We start from the raw sequence: 18,882 nt of genomic DNA on the forward strand, positions 1-18,882 counted from the left end.
AATCTTTCAGTCCAAGGCAAAATCAGGATGAGCTGCACCAGAGCCTGGTGCCCTCAAAGCTCCAGCAGCCGAGGAGAGTAGTCCAGTCTCAGGGTTTCTCAGGAGTCTTTCCCAGGTGACCATGGTGACAGTCCCCTTGAGGGCTGAAGCTGTAAGTCACCCACTTGCTCCCCATCCCGCACAACAGCTGATGGCCAGTTCCCAGAAGAGGCCATCTGGGTCTTGGTGCAGCCCCCACCCCAACCCCCCTCCCATGGAGCAAGGAGAATCACAGATTATCAATGGGCTGGAAGGCCTGCCGGGGGTTTGCCTACCCAGTAATACTGAATTGTAAACATGTGCCTGTTTACTTTCCCCGCCAGAGCCTCACTGGCCACCCTGTAGCCAAGCAACGCTATCTGACCTGAGGGCCCAGGAGGGGGACTCTCTGTGCCAGGCAGGTCACCTGGGAGGGTTATCTCAGCAGAATGAAGTGCTCCCTCCCCTCCCACGGGTTTTCCATCCTCACCCCCCGATGACCCTGGCCGGACAAGAGAGATAGTGCACTCTGACGGGAAGAAGTGGGAGGTGGTCCTGGGGACGGAAGCGGTGGCAGTGATCGAATGGGACAGAAGCAGACCGCTGGGATTAGGTGTCCTTATCGACCCGGTAGGCAACTTGGCTGTTGCCCTGCCAGCCAAAGTGAGAGCCAGGAGGCTAAACTTGTAGCAAGAGGCAGGCTCAACGGGAGGAGGATGACAACAGTGACCGATGACAACAGTCAATGGCACCTCCTGTCAAGAAGAGACAATAACTTCAAATCGGGGCTGGGCCAAGCTCACATATGTCATTTCCTTTCCTCAGTGAGGGGCTATCCTTCACCTGGACGGCAGATCAGTAAGTTGCTGACTGAAGGTGACAAAACCAAGGCCAAGGCTCAGCTCTGGACTGACACTGTGGGTGCCGTGTAGCCTTCGTTTCTCTGTGGAAAAGCTCAGGAACAAGCAACATGCCCTCCCCCGTGGTCCAGGGGGGACCTTTGGAATCAGATCGTTGGTCATGGGCCCACAAAGGAATAAAATAAGGCAGAGAATCAGTGACAAACCCGCAGAACCCCACAGGAGAAGGCCTACTGTGGGTTTCTGCAAGGAAGTGGGTTTTAAAATCTCCCTCTCACAGATGAGGAACACGGGTCTAACAAAGACCAGCCTCTCCTACTAAACCAGCGGTTCTCAACCATGACCCCTTTGGGGGTCGAATGACCCTTTCACAGGGGTCGCCTAAGACCATTGGAAAACTCATATATAATTACATATTGTTTTTGTGATTAATCACTATGCTTTAGTTATGGTTGGGGGTCACCACAACATGAGGAACTGTATTAAAGGGTCACGGCATTAGGAAGGTTGAGAACCACCGCACTAAACCATCAAGGTGGCCTGACCTCATCATAGGCTGAAGAATGCCCCCCTCCAAGATGCTCTCGTCCTAATCCTCAGAACCTGTGAATAGCTGAGGTTTTATGGCAGCAAAGGAGAATTAAGGTTGCAGGTGAAATTAAGGTGGCTCATCAGCTGATCCTGAGATGAGAGGAGGAGCCTGGATTATGCAGGTGGGCCCAGTGGAATCCCAAGAGTCCTTGAAATAGGAAGCAGGAGAGTGAGAACCAGAGAGATGGCAGTGTGAGGGCCTGGCTCAGTGGTGCCTTTGAAGACGGAGGAATGAGGCCAAGAGCCAAGGAATGCAGGTGACCCCCCAGAAGCTGGAAAAGGCCCGGGCCCAGAAATGGATTCTCTACATGAGACCCATTTCAGATTTCTGACCTTCAGAACTATAAATAAGTGTGTACTGTCTTAAGCCACTAAGTTTGTGGTCACCAGTGTCAGCAGGCATGAAAAAGGAAGACAGATCTCCTGATGGGTACAAGCCCAATAAGACCTCGTAGGAGGATGGAACGCCAACACTCTAGCTCCATGCCTCTGACTGGACGACCTTTCACCGTTCCTCAGAACTAAAATGCTCTGTGGTGCATACTCAGGATAGGGTGCACTTTACTTTGACATTTGGATAACTGCCTTAAAGCTCTTTACTAATCTTCAAGAAACCAGCTGGGGACTCCTGACCTGCACTGGGAACGAGACTCACACAGCAAGGAAAAAGGCTGCCCACCCGGGTGGTAAAGGACCACACCAGAAAAACAGGACCCCCTGTCCATGATGACTCAGGCTGGACTGATAACCTGGGAGGCCTGGCTTCCTAGTTCCCACCTTGGCTGCCAGCACTAGGTACCCCCAGGCTCTGCATCCCCAACTCAGCCCTGCTCTCCAGATAACAAGGCCCAGCCCTGACACTCACTGGACCCTCTCCTGCCTTGAAGACCCACTTTGCTGCTCCTCAGATCTGACCATATTCCTGACCTGCTTCCTTCTTCACTATTCTGGTGTTGAACGGACTAACTTCAGGGCACCCAGACCCCAAGACCCGTTCCCTCATGGGGAAGTGACAGGAGGAGCACCCTGCATGGATTTCCCGCCTTTCTGTGCTCACCCAGGTCAGGCCTGCCTCCACACCCAAGCAGGGACCACTGAGCACTCAGTGGAGTCATGTTCCTTTTTGGGTCACGCAGTCTCAGAGTAGCCATCACACCCTCCAAGAGCAGAGATTATACCTTCCCAGTTCAAAGAGGGTCACCAAGCGTGAGGAGATGAAAATAAATAAGCCACAGATCCTGCCTCCTGTCTCCCACAGCCCAACCCTCCCAACCACGGAATAAGCACCCCAAAGGGACACTCAAATGTTGTCCTGAGCCCCATCTGGACATCCACGAAAACGGGAGGCCAGGGACCCGTGAGGGAATCCAGCCGGACTCTCAGCATCATCCTGATGCCCTCCGCCTCTGCGGTAAGATGCAATTCTGGTCTCCTCTGAGCTCAGGCCACCCCCCGTAGCCAGCCCCTGGGAAGGGAGAGCTCTGGAAACAGCAGCAAGGCACCAGGCCAAGGTCCTGAACACAGACACCTTCGGGGGTCAGGAAGGATCTAAGGCAAAGTAGGAGCTGGAGAGAACACACCCCTCCCCATAGTACTGACATGAATTTTTTAACATCGTGTTGGTCAGACAAAGCATATCTGGGAACAACTTGGGCCCAGGCCTGGCAGCTAGTGATCCTCAGTGCAGCACACCCAACTCCCCCACCTCACCTCTCTCAGTCCCCCTCCTTCCTTCTGCCTCTCCCTCCCGGAATCCTCTCCCTTCTTCCCTCTCCTGGCCTCAGCCAGCCCTCACTTCTGGCTTCCCACGGAGAGTCAACCAGCCATCCTATTCACATCTGATATTTCAGATACTTCTCGGCCCTGCTGCCAAACCAGAGCAGCTCAGCCCATGTCATTTGCTAACAAAACCAATTCGTTCCCGCAACAGAGCTCAGCCTGATTTCCCGTTAGCTGAGCCCAGGCTCTGGAACCTCCCTTCCCGGGGCTGAAGGTGCAGAGCCCATGGCCCGGCGTCCGGGTGAGGGCATGGCAGTGTGCCCTGTAGCGGCAGCCCTGGGCCGAGTTCACACATGGCACCCACCCCTCCTCAGAGTCACCTGGGCCTCATCTTTAAAACCGGGGAGCCAACTGCTATGTATAAAGTTGAAACAATTTTTAGTAAAAGCAAAAAAAATAAATAAATTATGTCTCCATCTTCAGAGTTGTTTTTGAATCTTTCACCTCATCTTCAGAGGACTCTTGTAGGAATTCCTGTCTCTTATAGAGAGGAAACATTTATCTAAACTTCAGCAGTTCCTTCTGAGCCACCACGTATTTTTTTCACTGGTCAAATGAAAATAAGACTGCATTTATTTTTATTACAAAGGGACACAAACAGTGTAATCCCACTGATTTATGCCTCTATCTGCGTATGATGCCAAGATGTCTGGACGCTTAGCAAATGGTAAGGATGAATATGTCTGGATGGTAGAATTAACATTAGGGCTATTTTTTTTTTAAACTTTCTCTGTACTTTACAATTGCTTAATTTTTTAAAAGACTGTATTTGTTTCTTTTTTAGGGAGAGGGGCAGGAGGGAGAAAGAGAGGGAGAGAAACATGATGTGCTAGAGAAACAGTGACTGGTTGCCTCCCTCACGCCCTCAACTGGGGACCCAGCCTGCAACCCAGGCATGTGCCCTGACTGGGAATCGAAGCTGCAACCTCTAAGTCCACAAGCCAGTGTTCAATCCACTGAGCCACACCAGCCAGGGCCAACTGCTCAAACTTTTATAATAAGCAATATATCATTTAATTTAAAAATCAGGTGAGGGGTTGCTGTTTATTTGCCACACAAAAAAAAATCTTATAAAAATTCTCTAAGAAAATACTGGACTTTCTGTTTAATGCCACATTCTTAAGGCTGTATCCATCCATAAGGATTCATAAGTCACCTATTATGAGTATTTATTAAGCACCAATCACTAAATGTTTATGAAGCACCAACTGTGGGCCCCTCTGTACCAGGCCCTGTGCCAGCAAGAACGGGAAGAACACGCCCTGTCCCCTTAGGACCTGAGCCGGGGCTGCACTGGGCCAGATCCTCCCAGCCCTGCGCCTGCAGTGCCCTGACCCCTCACACACACCCTTGTAGTCTCCCTAGAATGACATCACCTACACAAGAGGGAGAAGCTGCGCCTGGCACAGCTTTTGAGCCTCACCAAGCTCCCACCATAAGCTCCTGAAAGGGGGCAGCCCACACCTATAGTGGGTTCAATGGTGCCCCTCCCCACCAAAATAAAATATGTTCATGTCCAGGAACCTTCAAATGTGCCCTGATTTGGAAAATAGGTCTTTGCAGATATAATGAAGACTTCTGAGATGAGATCCAGGTGGATCCAGTGGGCCCCTAAATCCTTACAGGAGACCCAGAGAGCAGAGGCAGCCAGGGAGAAGATAAGGCCATGTGAAGGCAGAGGCAGAGTGTGGCGTCTTTAAGCTAAAGGAATGCCTGGATCCACCAAAAGCTGGGAGAAGCAAGCAAGGACCCTCCCCACCCCCATTTCAGTGTCTCTGGAGTGAGCAGGGCCCTACCGACAGTCCCATTTTGGACTCTAGCTTCCAGAACTGCAAGAGAAGACATTCCTGTTGTCTCAAGCAACCAAGTTTATACAGCAGACCCTGGAAATAAAGACACCCCAAGGCCTGAAACTATCTCCACACTCAGCAGGAAATCTGCCAGGGATCCAAGGGAAAAAATAGTCAACAGGAGGGGGAAACATGGAGGTACCTACTGGGGCTCAGTATCCCTTTAGGAGCAAACACAGGCACCCCCACCCACCCACTGTCCCCCCAAACACCAGATATACAGGGCCTGAGCATCAGGTAAATCACACACATGCAGGAGGGCAGAGTGGAGTCTGGCAGGACACCCCTCCTGAGTTGGCCTCAGAGAAGCAGCACCTACGGCAGCTGGAACAGAAGAGTGGGACCATCAATGAAGCCACCCCACAAGCATGTAGCTCACTGCCCATGATAACCACTAGTGCCCATTACACACCAATATATAATACCTGAATGCGTCTTGTACTTCTGAAGCCCCTGCCCACCCACTTCCCTCTATAATCCCCAAAGCAACCCTACAGGGCAGGCTGTTATTCAAATAAAGAAACTGAGGCTCACAGATGACTGAACTGTACAATGTCACATCGCTGGTTACTAAATCTCAGGGCCAGGGCCAGGCCTCTGCGCCCCAGACCGACCACACCATCCATCAGGAAAAGCAGGACCCAAAACAAGGACGATGTTACAGAGCCAGGGGCTAAGTTAGGGGAGGGGGCTGGTCAGGCCTTCAATGGCAGGTGGAATAACCAGGGCAAGAGCTGCATGGGAAACAGCCCCAAGGAGACACCCCGAACGCCAAGTGCTCTATCAGGGCACAAGGTCAGCATCTGTCTAGAAATGTAGATTCATTTTAATATTAGCCACGGGCAAAAGAAGTGAGGAAGGAAACTTGTGATAGGAACAAACAGATCATAGAATACATTCTAAGGCCAACCTTGGGACTCTCCATAGCCTTGAACTGCCCAGGTCTCCACTCAGTCCAATCCCCAAATCCTTTATGAGGACACTGGCCTTGCAGGGTCTCCCTGTCACCCGGGGAACCGCCTAGACTGCGAGCCCTGATTGGCTTAGGGCAGCCTCACTACAGAAAGTGGGAACACGATCCAGAAAGACACTCCCTCCCTCACGGCCCCTCCCGGGGTCTGTCTGAGTTTGCTGTGCAAGACCTTTGTTTCGGCCTTTCTCCAATACCCTCACGGCCGTCCACACTTCTCAGGCAGAGCTTGGGGTCTAATCTGCAGGGCTCAGGAGGGGCCAATCACACAAAAGGCAATTCCGATTTTTGCATTGGGCATGCAGAGGCACCTCAGTCATGGGGACCTGGCAGGGCGGAAATCAAGGAGTCCTGGGAAGAAACGGTATGAACAGCAGAAAAACCAGTATACTGTACTACTTCCTTTCAAACCTTCCCCCTAAGCATTGCTGTTCTCTGGAGGAATAACAACAACTAACATTGTTAGTTGCTATGTACCTTTGTTCGAAGTGATAAACCTACATCATTTCAATTAGTCTCAATGCAACCACATGAGGCAAGTTCTCTTTTGTTCCTGTTCTACAAGCAAGGAAACTGAGGCAGAGAAAAGTTCCACAGCCAGAAAGTAGTAAAGCCTTAACCCAGGCAGACTAGCTCCAGGAACTGTGTTCTTAACCACTAGTCAACACTGCTTCACCTTTTTGAGAAAGAACCTCAAAGGGATCCAGATCCAGGTCAAAGGAACTGGATTAGTCTCCATGGCAGGGGGAGAGCATGTGGCCTGTCGGGAGGAAAGGGAGGCTGGAGAACCAAAGGAGAGGGGAAGAGAGTCCCAGAGAGAGCATTCTGGAAGTCCATCTGGCTTGTTCCCCAGCACAAAGGAGAGAAGGAATAAGGCCCAGATGGCCCAGACGGCCCAGGTGCCTAGGTCTGTGCTCGGGCTTCATCAGCAATGTCTATGCTCTCCTATGAGTCCTCTAGCTCCAAAGGCCAGGGACCCAAGGTTACATGGGAGCAGGCAAGGGACTCTCACGTGCTGGTGGCTCCCAGTTCCCTAAGGAAAAACCCTGTTTCTCAAGGGCAAGAACCACATTCACATCATCATCATCATCATCATCATAATTACCATTATTATCATAACCACTTATTGAGCACCTACTATGCGTAGTCACTCCACCAGCTACTTCATGGATAACCTCATACTCCTCACACCTACTCCTCTGGGTGGCCATGGTCCCTACTCCACAGGGGAGGAAGTTAAAGGTCCGGAAGATGAGGTGACACGCTCACGTGACAGGCTGGAGCAGTGACTAAGACAGCACAGGCTTCAAAGTCGCACAGATGGACCAGACTCCAAATCCTGGCTCCGCACTCACCGGCTACAGAATCTTGAGCAAATAACTTCTTCAGACAATTTCAATCAGAGATGACAGAAGTAACTCATCTCAAATGTCAAGTCCAAATGGCTGGCCGTGGCTGCCCGCAGTGTTTTGCTGGAGAGGATTCTGACCCACATCTAAACTCATGGGAAAGAGTGTCATGATCAATTACCAATAGCTGCCACAGGGGCAGAAGGGTGGAGTGACAGCACAAGTGTCACCTATGTGCCATCCCTGATCTGGAGAAGCGCCATGGCTTACAGAGACAGCTATACAAACACGTGGGTGCATTTACACGGCCGGTGGATTTCTGACTAAGGTTCCAAGCCACTCAATGCTTTTCGACAACTGGATATCCATATGGGAATAAATGGACCCAGACCCCTGTATCGTGCTATACACAACTAAATTAAATCAACATGGATCTTAGACCTATAGCTAAAATTATAAAGCTTCTAGAAGAAAACATGGAAGAAAATATGTGTGATACGGAATAAACAAAGATTTCTAAGGGGACAGAAATCTATACCCATAAAATGAAAAAAATCCATAAAGTGGACATCATCAAAAGTAAAACTTCTACTCATCAAAGACACTGTTAAGAAAAGAAGTAAACTTGTATCCAGAATATGTAAAGAATTCCTACAAGACAAACACCCTCATTTTCAAGGAGGATGAGGAGCAAAAGGAACTATAAGAATGACCAACAAGCCCTGGCTGGTGTGGCTCAGTGGACTGAGTGCTGGCCTGTGAACTGAGAAGTCCCTGGTTGGATTCCCAGTCAAAGCACATGCTTGGGTTGCAGGCCAGGTCCCCTGTTGGGGGCGTGCAAGAGGTAACCAATCAATGTATTTCTTGCACACAGATGCTTCTCTCCCTCTCTTTATTACTCCCTTCCCTCTCTCTAAAAATAAATCAATAGAATCTTTTTTTAGAAAAAGAACAATCAACAAGCGCATGAAGACGTGTTCAACATTATTAGTCATCAGAAAAATGTAAATTAAAACCACAGTGGAATACCCCTATATACCCACCCAAGGGGCTAATTTTAAGTAAATTGACAATGGCAAATGTTGGTGAGGATGTGGAGCAGTCAGAACTCTCACAACACTGACTGTAGGGATGTAAAATAGTACTGCCATCTGGCAAAAAGCCTGGTGGTTCCATATAGTTCAACATTCACCTAGCATTTGACCCAGCCATTTCACTCTAGGTACTTTAGGTATTTACCTTAGAGAAATAAAAACACTTGTCCAAAACAAAGCACTAAAACCCATAGCAGAATGCTCATAGTACCTGGTTCTGCCTTATAGCCAAAAACCAGAAACAACCCAGATACCCCGCGATAGGAGAATAAGCAGACGGGGTGCGATCACACAAAGGGACGCGCTACTGACACACGCAGCAGCGTGCGCGACGCTCACAGAGACCGTGCTGAGCTGAACGCGCGGCGTGCACACTATAGGGTTCCTTCCGAATTAAGTCCCAGAATAGGCGAAACCCATTTGCAGCAAAAAAAAATTCAGAACACTGGTTGCTTGGGAGGGTGGTGCGTGGGAGGGATTCTCTATGAAGGGGCATGAGGCACTTTCTGGGGTGGCAGAAATGCCCTCTATCTGAGCTAAATCAGAGTATGAGCCGCATGGGAGGAGCTTTTAACCAAAGTATACAGTTCAGATTTATGCATTTCGATGCATGTCAATCTTTTAAAAACCTGGTTACACCTAAAGTAATTTGCAAGAAGTGTAAGCTAGTAGGTCTTAAAACATGAACAAAATCAGCAGCACTATACACATGTGCAGCTGTGCACACATGGGGGGTGGACCCGTGCAGGCGGTGCACACACGTGTATCTCTGTGGTCCTTATGCATCCAAGGCACAGCCCCACAGGTACAGACCAAGAAGCCCTTCCTCACATCTGCACTGACCTTGGGATCCCCTGTCCACTGGCCTCTATGGAATCAAAGTGGCCCATGAGGAGGTGGCACCAGGAAGGTGTTAGAAACAGGGCCTGTGTGGAGACCAGAGACCAAGACAGCTCTCCCAGGGTCCCAGAACCAGTAAAACCTCCTGCCAGCACCAGTGGTAAGAGGGGGAGCAATGTTTGCCCTCTTGTGTCCCCTTATAGAGGATTGGGAACCAAACCCCCTTGCTGGTGTCCTTGAGCCCTTCCTGCCCCTGCCCAGGAAGGCTCCCAATGTCCTTCCCACAAGTACCTCCTCACCTTGTCCACACAAAATCAGCAGATCTGAGAGGGGCTGACACCCCTCACTCAGCCCTTCCCGGAGTGGACAGAGAGGGGGCAGGAACCAGGGGCAAAGCAAAGAGATAGCATGGAAAAGGAAACCCCAGCCACCCCCAGGGAGAGAGCCTGGCCGGTGGGCAACTGGGGGACCTGGGAGACCAGGAGGAGGAGACCAGCCCAGCTCTGCCCAGAGGGAATGAAGAGAAGGTTCCTTCGGCCTCCATCTTCTTCCCTACCATCTGGACACTTACGCCCTGTCTGACCCACCTCTGAAGGTTGTGGAGGCATTCATGAGTCATGGAACGCAAAGTACCAAGAAAGCGAAGTAGGAACAAGGCTTTCTGCTCATCCCCACAGGAGGAATACCAGGCCTCCTTATCCTTCCCTGGAAAGGAAAAGGTCTGCAGCAGGGGCCGCCTGCAGACTTGTACAAAACAGTGTGCAAAAGGCTGAGCAAGGGTCACCTCTCAGCGGGCATGGCCCTCCCAGGCCTAGGGGTGCTCCAGAAGCCAATGGAATGGTTCAGATCAAGGTCACGTCAAGTCCCAGCATTGTCACCTTCCACAAAACACTTCACACTCACTGGGAGCTGGAAGACAATCAGGGGGCTCAGCCCCAGCCCCTTCACTTCACGCAGCCCAGGAGAGCTGCTGTGCACGACCGGCCCCACAGCAGTCAGCCCGGCCCCACTGCTTGCCATTAGGGCCTCTTGCCACTCCCCCACCAGCCTCCCCACGAAGCTGTCCTCTCTCCTCTCCACCCCACCGAGTAGCCACATGACACACTTGAGCTTGTCACATGCTAAGCCATATGGTTTCCTCTGCTCAGCTAAGGCCCCCTGTAGACAGCAGGTTCTTTGAGGGGTGAGGACTGCGGCCTGGGTTTGACCCTAGGGGACCCAACGCGACGCTGGGCACACAAAGCCAGCCCTCCCGAAATGCCTGTTGATCTATCTGGGCAGGAAAACCAGATCCTAAAACGTGCGGGCCTGGAACCAACCCACAGCACTCCCAGGAGAGAGCCCGCAGCCCCTCTCCCAGCCCACCCTGCGCCAGCCGCCATTGGAGCTCCGGCTGGGAACTGGGCTCTCGTTCAGCCCATCTGCTCAGCGTCGCTCTGGTTGCTTTTTCTCAGTTTCACGTTCGGAAAAAGTCCCCTTGAAAAACACAAACAGCAAAGAGATGGGGGGGATGAGGAGGGCCAGGTGCAGCAGGCATGGCGGGGGGGGGGGGGGGCAGTGGCACTGGGGTGGGGGAGCTTCTCCGGCTGGAGGCTAGGCACCCCCAGCAGCCCCTCCCCAATGGGAGAAGCGACTAGAAGAAGGGCTGTCCCTGCACGCATGGAGTGGGCAGAGAAGAGCACTCTACCAAAAATAGCTGGGGTCTTCAAATTTAGCTGACGTGCTGACAACAGTAGGAAGACAGGTATCTTTGGTGGGACCTTAGGTGAGTTATCCCATGGATCATCCATCTCTCACATTCTGTGACTCCCAAGCGAATCAATACCGAAGGAGAATGCCTGCGACCCCTGACCCAGCCTGCACTGCCAAAGAGACCAGGTGAGACCCTCCCCCACTGCCCAGATGCTGTGGGGGACTGCAGCACCCCCAGGGCCGGAGATCCTGGAGAGAGCCCAGCCTCCACCCCGGCATCTCAGACCTCGGTGCACAATAACCACCCGGGAGGTCGGGAGGGCTGATGCTGCCCTCGTAGCAGGTGGGAGCCCAGGTCTGCGCACGTGACCCACATGAGATGGATGGGGGAGGATGGGGCTTCAGTCGCCTCTTGGAGAACACATGTCTTTGAGCTTAATTTAGAAAAGTATTATCTGGATACAGAGGCTCGGCTGGGATATAAGATTCAGGCAAAACCAGAGAAATAGACAATCAAGTGCAAGTTCCTCTGGCCTGAGGTGTCCCTATGGTCAACACGCCATGAACATCTGCCAGCCACTGACCCCAGCCAGGACTGGGGACCCACACAGCAGGACAGCTGCTGTCCTCAAGGGACTCCATGACGAGAAGCAGCATGACTGGATAAGTACAGTCACAAAGAGGACACTTCCTCTGTGGTGAGCAGGCTGTGCAAGGTAAATGAGGATCATGGTTTTAAATCCCATATGGATCAGTTAGCTTTGCACAAAGAAAAAAAAAAAAAAAAACCCTAGCCATAGACAGAGGTCTAACTACACCCATGGGCTAAGTCTTAGGTATAGAATAAGTCCAAATGATAGTCACAAAGAGACCCCTAAGTCCGGGTACATGACACACTGACCCCCACCCCCAACGCCAACCACAGAAGGGTCCTAACCCCAGTGAGAGTTCCCAGGGCCACCCCTCGAATCTTCCTCTAAGTTCCCAGCTCTGACCTTGGCCTTGGGGCTTTGGACAGTTAAGTCATGGGCTGGGAAATTCCTGAGCTGAGTTCAAAGAGGAGAACAGAGCGCTCAGGGTTCGGGCTGTCTTCTGACCGTGGGTCACTAAGACTCCCCCGCAGGTGACTGCTCTGTTCTGAGCCTGCCTGGGGTCCCACCCAGGCCAGCCTAACGCCTGAGGGCCAGCCGGGCCCTCTGCTGGCCCGAGCAGAGTAGGGTCAGGCACCCAGCAGATGTCCACTGTTATTTCTGGATGAATCAATATGTGAACTAATAATTCCGGACTTGTGCTCCAAATTCCTCATCAGTGCCCCTCTCCCCCGTATCTCCGCACCTCCTGGCCCCCGCCCTTCGGCATTTCCACACTCACGCCTCCCCTCCCACAAGCACTGTCTGCACACTCCGAGTCCGCACCATCTCCTCTCACTCCTCACAAACTCAGCCCGGTGTCCACCCCTCCCCTGCCACACCTGCTCTCAGTTACAGCAGCAGCAGCAAGGCCACTAAGCCCAAAGGCACGGTGCACTCCGCACTGTACTTGGCCTCTCCGCAGGGGCCAACACAGCTGCCCGTCCCTCCTGTGTGAAATGCTCCTCCCACCACGCCTGCAGCCTCCTCCCCACCAGCCTTCACTTGAGTCCCTCTAGGTGCTATCCCAGGAATCTTCTTACACCACCCTCTCCTGGGAGAGTTCACCGCCCCCGCCCCCGCCTCTACCCCAAGCTTCAATTCCCACCCCTATGAAAATGACTCCGGTCCCCAAATACCCAGCTGCTCACAGACACTCCCATTCATGTCTCAAGCATGTCCAGCTCAGCGCGTGGAAGTCCACCCCTCATCCTACCTCTGGGCCACTCCCTCTCAGAGAATGGCTGTAACATTTGTCCAGTTGCTCCAAACCAGGGCCCACTCTTGCCTCCTACCCCTCCCCAATCCTCCTGTCTCATCAATCTACCTCCTTGGAAATCTGAGACCAGGCCACTCCAAACGATTTCAGAGTCCGGCCTCCGTCCTCCCCTCCTGGACTCCCGCAGAGGCCACTCGGCTCCCCTCCCGCTTCCCACTTCACTCCTTCCTACGCTCTCCCCACAACAGCCAAGGTGGCTTTTTCAAAAGTCCCATCATCTTACTCCTCTGGCTAAAATCTTCAATGATTTCATTGCCCTTAGTTAGGAGACAGCCCAAAATCTTGAGCAAAACTTCCAGGGTCTGACCCTTGGTCTCTAACTGTGGATGCTTTGGCCATTCTGGTCTTCTGGTCGGAGAAACCATCTCTGTCCTGCCTCTGAGCCCTCAGCGGTGCTTCTTGAGCTGTGAAGTCCGTACATATGAATGACAATGCTGGTGGAGTGCAGATTCTCGTTCAGTGCTCTGGAGTGAGGCCTTTCTGCATGTAACAGCTCCCAAATACCGCAGTGTGAGTGGGCTCTTGGCCTGATGACACCTTGCCTCACTAAGTCCTACTCGATTCTCAGGGTTCAGCTTAAACATCATTCCCCCAAAGAAGCCCTACCTGACACTCTCCATCCACAGACCTTATATTGTCCCCCAGTTATGCTGTGCTTCTCCTCTGGAATATTCATCACACCTAACTCTTCGTCCCTCATTCTAAAAATTATTTTTTCAAGTCTCATCTCCCTAGCTAGACTGCAAGCCCCGGATCAGGGACCACCACAATGTTTCATTCACTGTGAAATCCCCAGCACTCAGCACATGGTCAGCATTTATAGTAAAAAGCTTGGTCTTGCCTGCCTGCATCCACTTTTCTTCTTCTCATAGTAACACCCCAATTCTCCTTGAAGAGCCACCCCTCTCCCACTCTTGGCTCTTAGGGCTTAGGTGGGGGACATGAGACCCAAGTCTGGCCAATCAGAGCCTTCCACCTCTCTGGTTGCAATGGTTGGTACAGAGATAGACATGTGACCTAAAACAGGCCAATGAGCTTCTCCCTGGGATTCTGTTAGAATTACTAGGGAGTCACTAAGCAAGTAGGAGCAGCTGTCACAGAGACAGAGTTTGACAAAGAATGAAACCAATACAGAAGAGTGATGGAAACAGATTTCATGAATGCGGCCATGCCTGGAGTCCATACTTGCCATTACAAAGACAATAAAGTCCCTTTTATGCTTAAGCCAAAGTGAGTTATGTTTCTGTCACCAGAAGTCAAGAGTCTTGACTAATACAACATTCAAATAAACATTGGGTGTTGAATGAATTTAATGAGCACGTGAGTAATTAAAGCCTGCCGAGAGAGCTCGGGGACTCGTCCTAGGACACTCCCCGCCATCCGTGAGCAGAGACAAGCATTCCACACCCATTTCACAGACCAACGCGCTGAAACGCACCATGGCGACATGCTTCTCAGCACCACCCCATGCCAGCAAGCCACGGCAGCACTGTGACTAGGCTGAGGAAGGCGGTCTGGCTTCAGTGCCCCCGGGGGCCCCACCAGGAGGACAGCAGGGCTGTCTTCAGTCAGCCCTATTCCCCACCCATTCCTGAATCCTAGCCCAACGTGGGCAGGCGCGGGCTGCCATGCGGTGACAGGACCCCTCCGTGCTCACCACACGGCTCTGGGCACAGAGGGCAGGCAATATGGGATGATAATGGAAAGGTGGTTTTTATCTACTTCCTTTGGGGGTAACACTTTGAACAGATTGGGTCAGGAAAGAGGGGGTACAACAGAGAGCAAAAGAGAAGAGCCCTAATTATTTGCCTGTGAGTCACCTCACAGCAGAGCTCCAGGCCAGAGATGGAGGCTGGCCTAGATGTCCCCTCAGATGACTCAGGCGGCAGGTGACTTCTGCAAAGCTAGTCCTCACCTGGCAGAATGTAAGGGAGGGTGTGCCCTGCTGCCGAGGCAAGCACGCTGCCTGAGCCGAAGTCCTCCCTGAGGGCCACACCAGGTGTGTGTGGCCATCCTGACACAGGGGACTGGAGGGTAAAGGGGGAACAGCAGTCGGGGAAGGTGCTGCCCCTCGGCTCCTTTCCAGGAAGGAGAGGGGCCTGGGCATGGGGCCCTAAGATGTGGTCTCCTAGGAAAGACTTGGGAATAAAGTGGTAATTGGAAAAGAATTACAGCTGCCCAGACCTCTCAGGCAACTCTCCCACAGGGACTGGGGCGAGAGGGCCAGCCAAAGGAGGACAGTCAGAGGCAGGTAGACCAGCATGCAAGAGCCAGGAGGGTCCCAGCCCACAGCAGCCCTCAGCAGCCCTCCTTCCCTGTTTCCAGGCCCTGGCAGCCCTTCTGGGCAGAAGTTCCTGCAGGCAACTAGCCTGCGGGTACATTCTAACCCTCTCCCCCTTCCTCCTGCCTGGGCCCCTCGTTCTGGAACCCACAGTTCCACAAGGCCTCTCACTAATTACCGGGCTGCCCGCCAACCCCACTCAGCCCCGTCTATTTCCTCACCCACCCGAACGCCCCTGAGTCTCACAGTCCCAGTCTCCTCCCGCACTGCTGAGCTCAAGGGAACCTGCTTCCAGAGGTGCCTGGGCCCTCCATGGCCCCACCGGGACACACACAGCTGGGCCCGTTGTCGGAACGAAGGTTTACCCCCTCCCACAGCCTCCCCCCACTTAGCAACTCTAAGCCTCTTACCTTCATGGTGGGAGGTGCAGTGAGAGGAGGGGACAGCGACCGGTCTGGGACAGTCACATCTGAGCTGTTGGCCAGCTCCTGCTTCCTGTAAGGAGACCACAGAACACAGGAGAGGTGAGTAAGGGCCAACCTGTACTGTCCCCTCTGTCCTCTAAAGTGGCAGGGCTTGGGGACACAGTGTAACACAGCTGCACAAAACCAGAGTCGGGTACCTTTCTTTGCTGGGATGTAGAAAAATCTAAAGCAAGGCTGTTTCAACTGTGTCCCCCACTCCAGCAGTATCAGCATCACCTGGGCTGTGAGAAGTGCAAATTCTCAGACAGATGCACATCAGACTCTCTGGTGACAGGGCCCAGAATCTGTGTTTTAACAATCTCTCCAGGTGGTTCTGATGCACGCTGAAGTCTGAGGACCACAGAGCTAAAGAGGTACAGGACTGGGCCGGCGTGAGAGAAAGGGGAAAGGGGCGAACATGTTCAACTCATCCCCCTGGGGCCCCTTTGTCCCTACACACACACACACACACACACACACACACACACACACAGACTCTGGCCAGACGGCTGACCTCGGAAGGACGGGCTACCCACTGTGTAAGTAAGTGGCAGATAAAACTTATTTTAGTCCATGTGGGCTAGGACCATGGAGGACAGCTAAACAGAGTTGTGTCACCATGACAACATGATTGCGACAAGTGCGCCGCTCTCACACTCCCCACTCTCCATCTGGCCCTGCTGGTGACCAGGGAGCGCGAGTGAGCAGTCTGATCGCCAGGCGGAATGTTTGCAGTAGGATAAGGCTTTGGAACAACGGTTACGCAAGAGGGCCAGCTGGGAAGAACCTGGGGGAGTCCCCGGACGGAGGAAGGACTCTGGTGTCCTGGACATGCCCTAGTTATCTCCTGGGACAGGAGGGAAGGCAAGAACAACAGTAGTAAGAGCCTAAGGGGACCAGGAGGAGCCATCCAAGCCCCAACTTTGTTTCCTTCTCCAGAGCCCCAGCCAGAGGCAGATGAGTCAGCCCAGCACCTGGTCCCACTTAAATGACCAAAGCACCTCTCCTGCCAACTGGAGAGAGGCTTCTCGTACTCCTTCCAGCCCGCATACTGCCAAGGGGAGAAACGGCTCCAGCCCCAACCTCATTCACGAGAGGAGCCCACTCCCTGCAGAGAACAGCCCCCGCCTTTCCAGAGCAAGCCCGTGCCCCGGGGCCCAGGCAGAACCCTGTCCAGGCCCCCCTCAGCCAGACAGGCCCCATCGAAGAGAAACCAGGCCAGGCACCACCGGCCCTGTCCAGCCTGACACAGCCCTGCCCTCCTGCTGCCTGTCCTCTAGGAAGCACAGTAAGGAGGCGACATAAACGTCTGGCGTGGAGAGGATCCATGTGACCCCATTAACCTCAACCCTGCCAATGCCCGTCTCTGCTGCCCCATCTGCCTTCCTCCTCCTTTCTTCATGGGCCTTGGCCTCACTCTGATGGCTGCAGATGGGGGTCTCCTCCCCCCTGATCCAGACTCTAACTAGCTCAAGAATCAGCAGGGCCAAGACTTGGCATGTGTACACACACACACACACACACACACACACACACACACACGAATGTGGCTTCTTCTACCTCTCAGCCAGGGCCACCAGCCTTCCTTCCATTGAGGGGCCCAGCCTGGCTGCTCTGGCCCTCACCTGCCTGTGGGCCTGACAGGGCCGGGTCCTGCCACTCTGCCCTCTCCCAGGCAGCCACTGCTCCTCCCCTACGGCCATGGTGGGCAAAGGGAAGGGAGGAAGAATGATCAAGGATGGGGAGTGCCACCCTCAGATCCCCTGAGGGATAGACGGGTAAAAGGCAGCTCCCCTTGGGGGCTGGGAGTCAGGTAAAAAAAAAAAAAAGATTCAGGGAGGGGAGGGGAGGCAAGCCCCCCAACCAGAAACTCTAGGCCTGCTGGGGGAGAGCTGAGGACCTCTGGCCCACTCCCCTGGAGGTGGCTTGTGGACAAGCTTGACCAACAGCGCCCTTGGGCTCCAGTGCGCAAGGCGCAAGATGTTCACTCCTGTGAGACCAGAGCAGGTGCGATTCTTATCAAAGGTCCCTGCGTCCCAGACAAAGGGCCCCCGGACCCAGCCCTCCCTGGGCTGAGCCCCCACCCCCTGAGCCGGCCTGTTCTCCCTGGATGCTGGAATGACCTCCGAGGACCGGTCTCCAGGGAGCAGTGAGAACTATATGTGGCGGGAGCAAGGGCGTCTCCCGCTGGAAGGATTTCCCAAATGATGCTTGGAGCCTGGAAGGTGCTAGTGCAGGAAAGAGCACCGAGCCTCATACTAGCTCCGGGTTCTCTCCAAGACTCCAGAGGGGACGCCAGGGTGGCAAAGGCACGACGGTGACCCTCTGCAGGATCAGAGCTCAGCACACACAGGCCCTGGCTGCAAATGAAAAGTCTCCTCTGACTTGGCAGAGACACGGCTTCAAGTGGCACCTGTGGGGGCGGAACGCGCCTCGCTGAGCCGTCCCTCCCCTCGACTCCGCCCTCCCTGATGGGAGCCAAAGACACTTCTTTAAGAGCTTTATGAGTTGAACTGTGTCCGCCCCCCACCCCACCTCACAGAGATATGCTAAAGTCCTAACTCCGGTACCTGTGAATGTGACCTTATTGGAAATAAGGTCTTTGCAGATGTAATCAAGTTAAGATGATGTCATTCATTTGGCCTCTTAATTCAACAAGACTGGTTTCCTTATAAGGTGGTCATATGAAGGCACAGACACACAGGGAGAACACCATGTGACAACAGAGCCAGAAGCAACAAAGGACAAGGAAGGATTCTTCCCTGGAGCCTTCAGAAGGAGCCGGGCCCTGCTGACATCTTGACTTTGGACTTTCAGCCTCCAGAACTAAGACAATAAATGCCTGTTATTTCAAGCCACCCTGTGTGCGATACTTGGTTATGTTTGTGGCACTTGGTTACGGCAGCCCTAGGAAACAAAAACACTGCCCAAGTCCCAGGTTCTAGCCTTGGCATGGTAACTGGAGGACCAAACACAGGAGGATATATCCCTGCTTCTGCCTCACCACCTCTTCATGGTCAGCTGGCGCCCCCCTGTCCTGGCCCAGCCCTCCCAACCAGTGATATTTGAGTATGAGCCGCCCTCCAAAGGACACTCAGGACCAGCTACTGGATGGTGCTGAGACAAGACGGAGTAAGAACGAGAGGCCCCGTGCAATCCAGCCCTTTCTTGGGCAAACAGGTCACA

At 53.1% G+C, this 18,882-nt stretch overlaps 1 protein-coding gene and 1 long non-coding RNA gene across 2 annotated transcripts in view; one reads left to right on the forward strand and one right to left on the reverse strand.

Annotated features, from left to right (window-relative positions):
• Positions 1 to 18,882, reverse strand: part of RAP1GAP2 (RAP1 GTPase activating protein 2) — a 132,831-nt gene that overhangs the window by 77,434 nt on the left and 36,515 nt on the right. The window contains exon 2 of the mRNA XM_090257232.1: positions 15,643 to 15,727. Coding sequence (XP_090113358.1) covers positions 15,643 to 15,727 — 85 coding nt within the window. The remainder of the gene's footprint in view (positions 1 to 15,642; positions 15,728 to 18,882) is intronic.
• Positions 15,506 to 18,554, forward strand: LOC149997851 (uncharacterized). Its single transcript, XR_016507198.1, has 2 exons — positions 15,506 to 15,756; positions 18,373 to 18,554. It is a non-coding gene; the product is annotated as an uncharacterized LOC149997851 (long non-coding RNA).

Source organism: Furipterus horrens, unplaced genomic scaffold (assembly GCF_987537825.1).
Source record: "Furipterus horrens unplaced genomic scaffold, mFurHor1.1.pri manual_scaffold_11, whole genome shotgun sequence".
NCBI lineage: Eukaryota > Metazoa > Chordata > Mammalia > Chiroptera > Furipteridae > Furipterus > Furipterus horrens.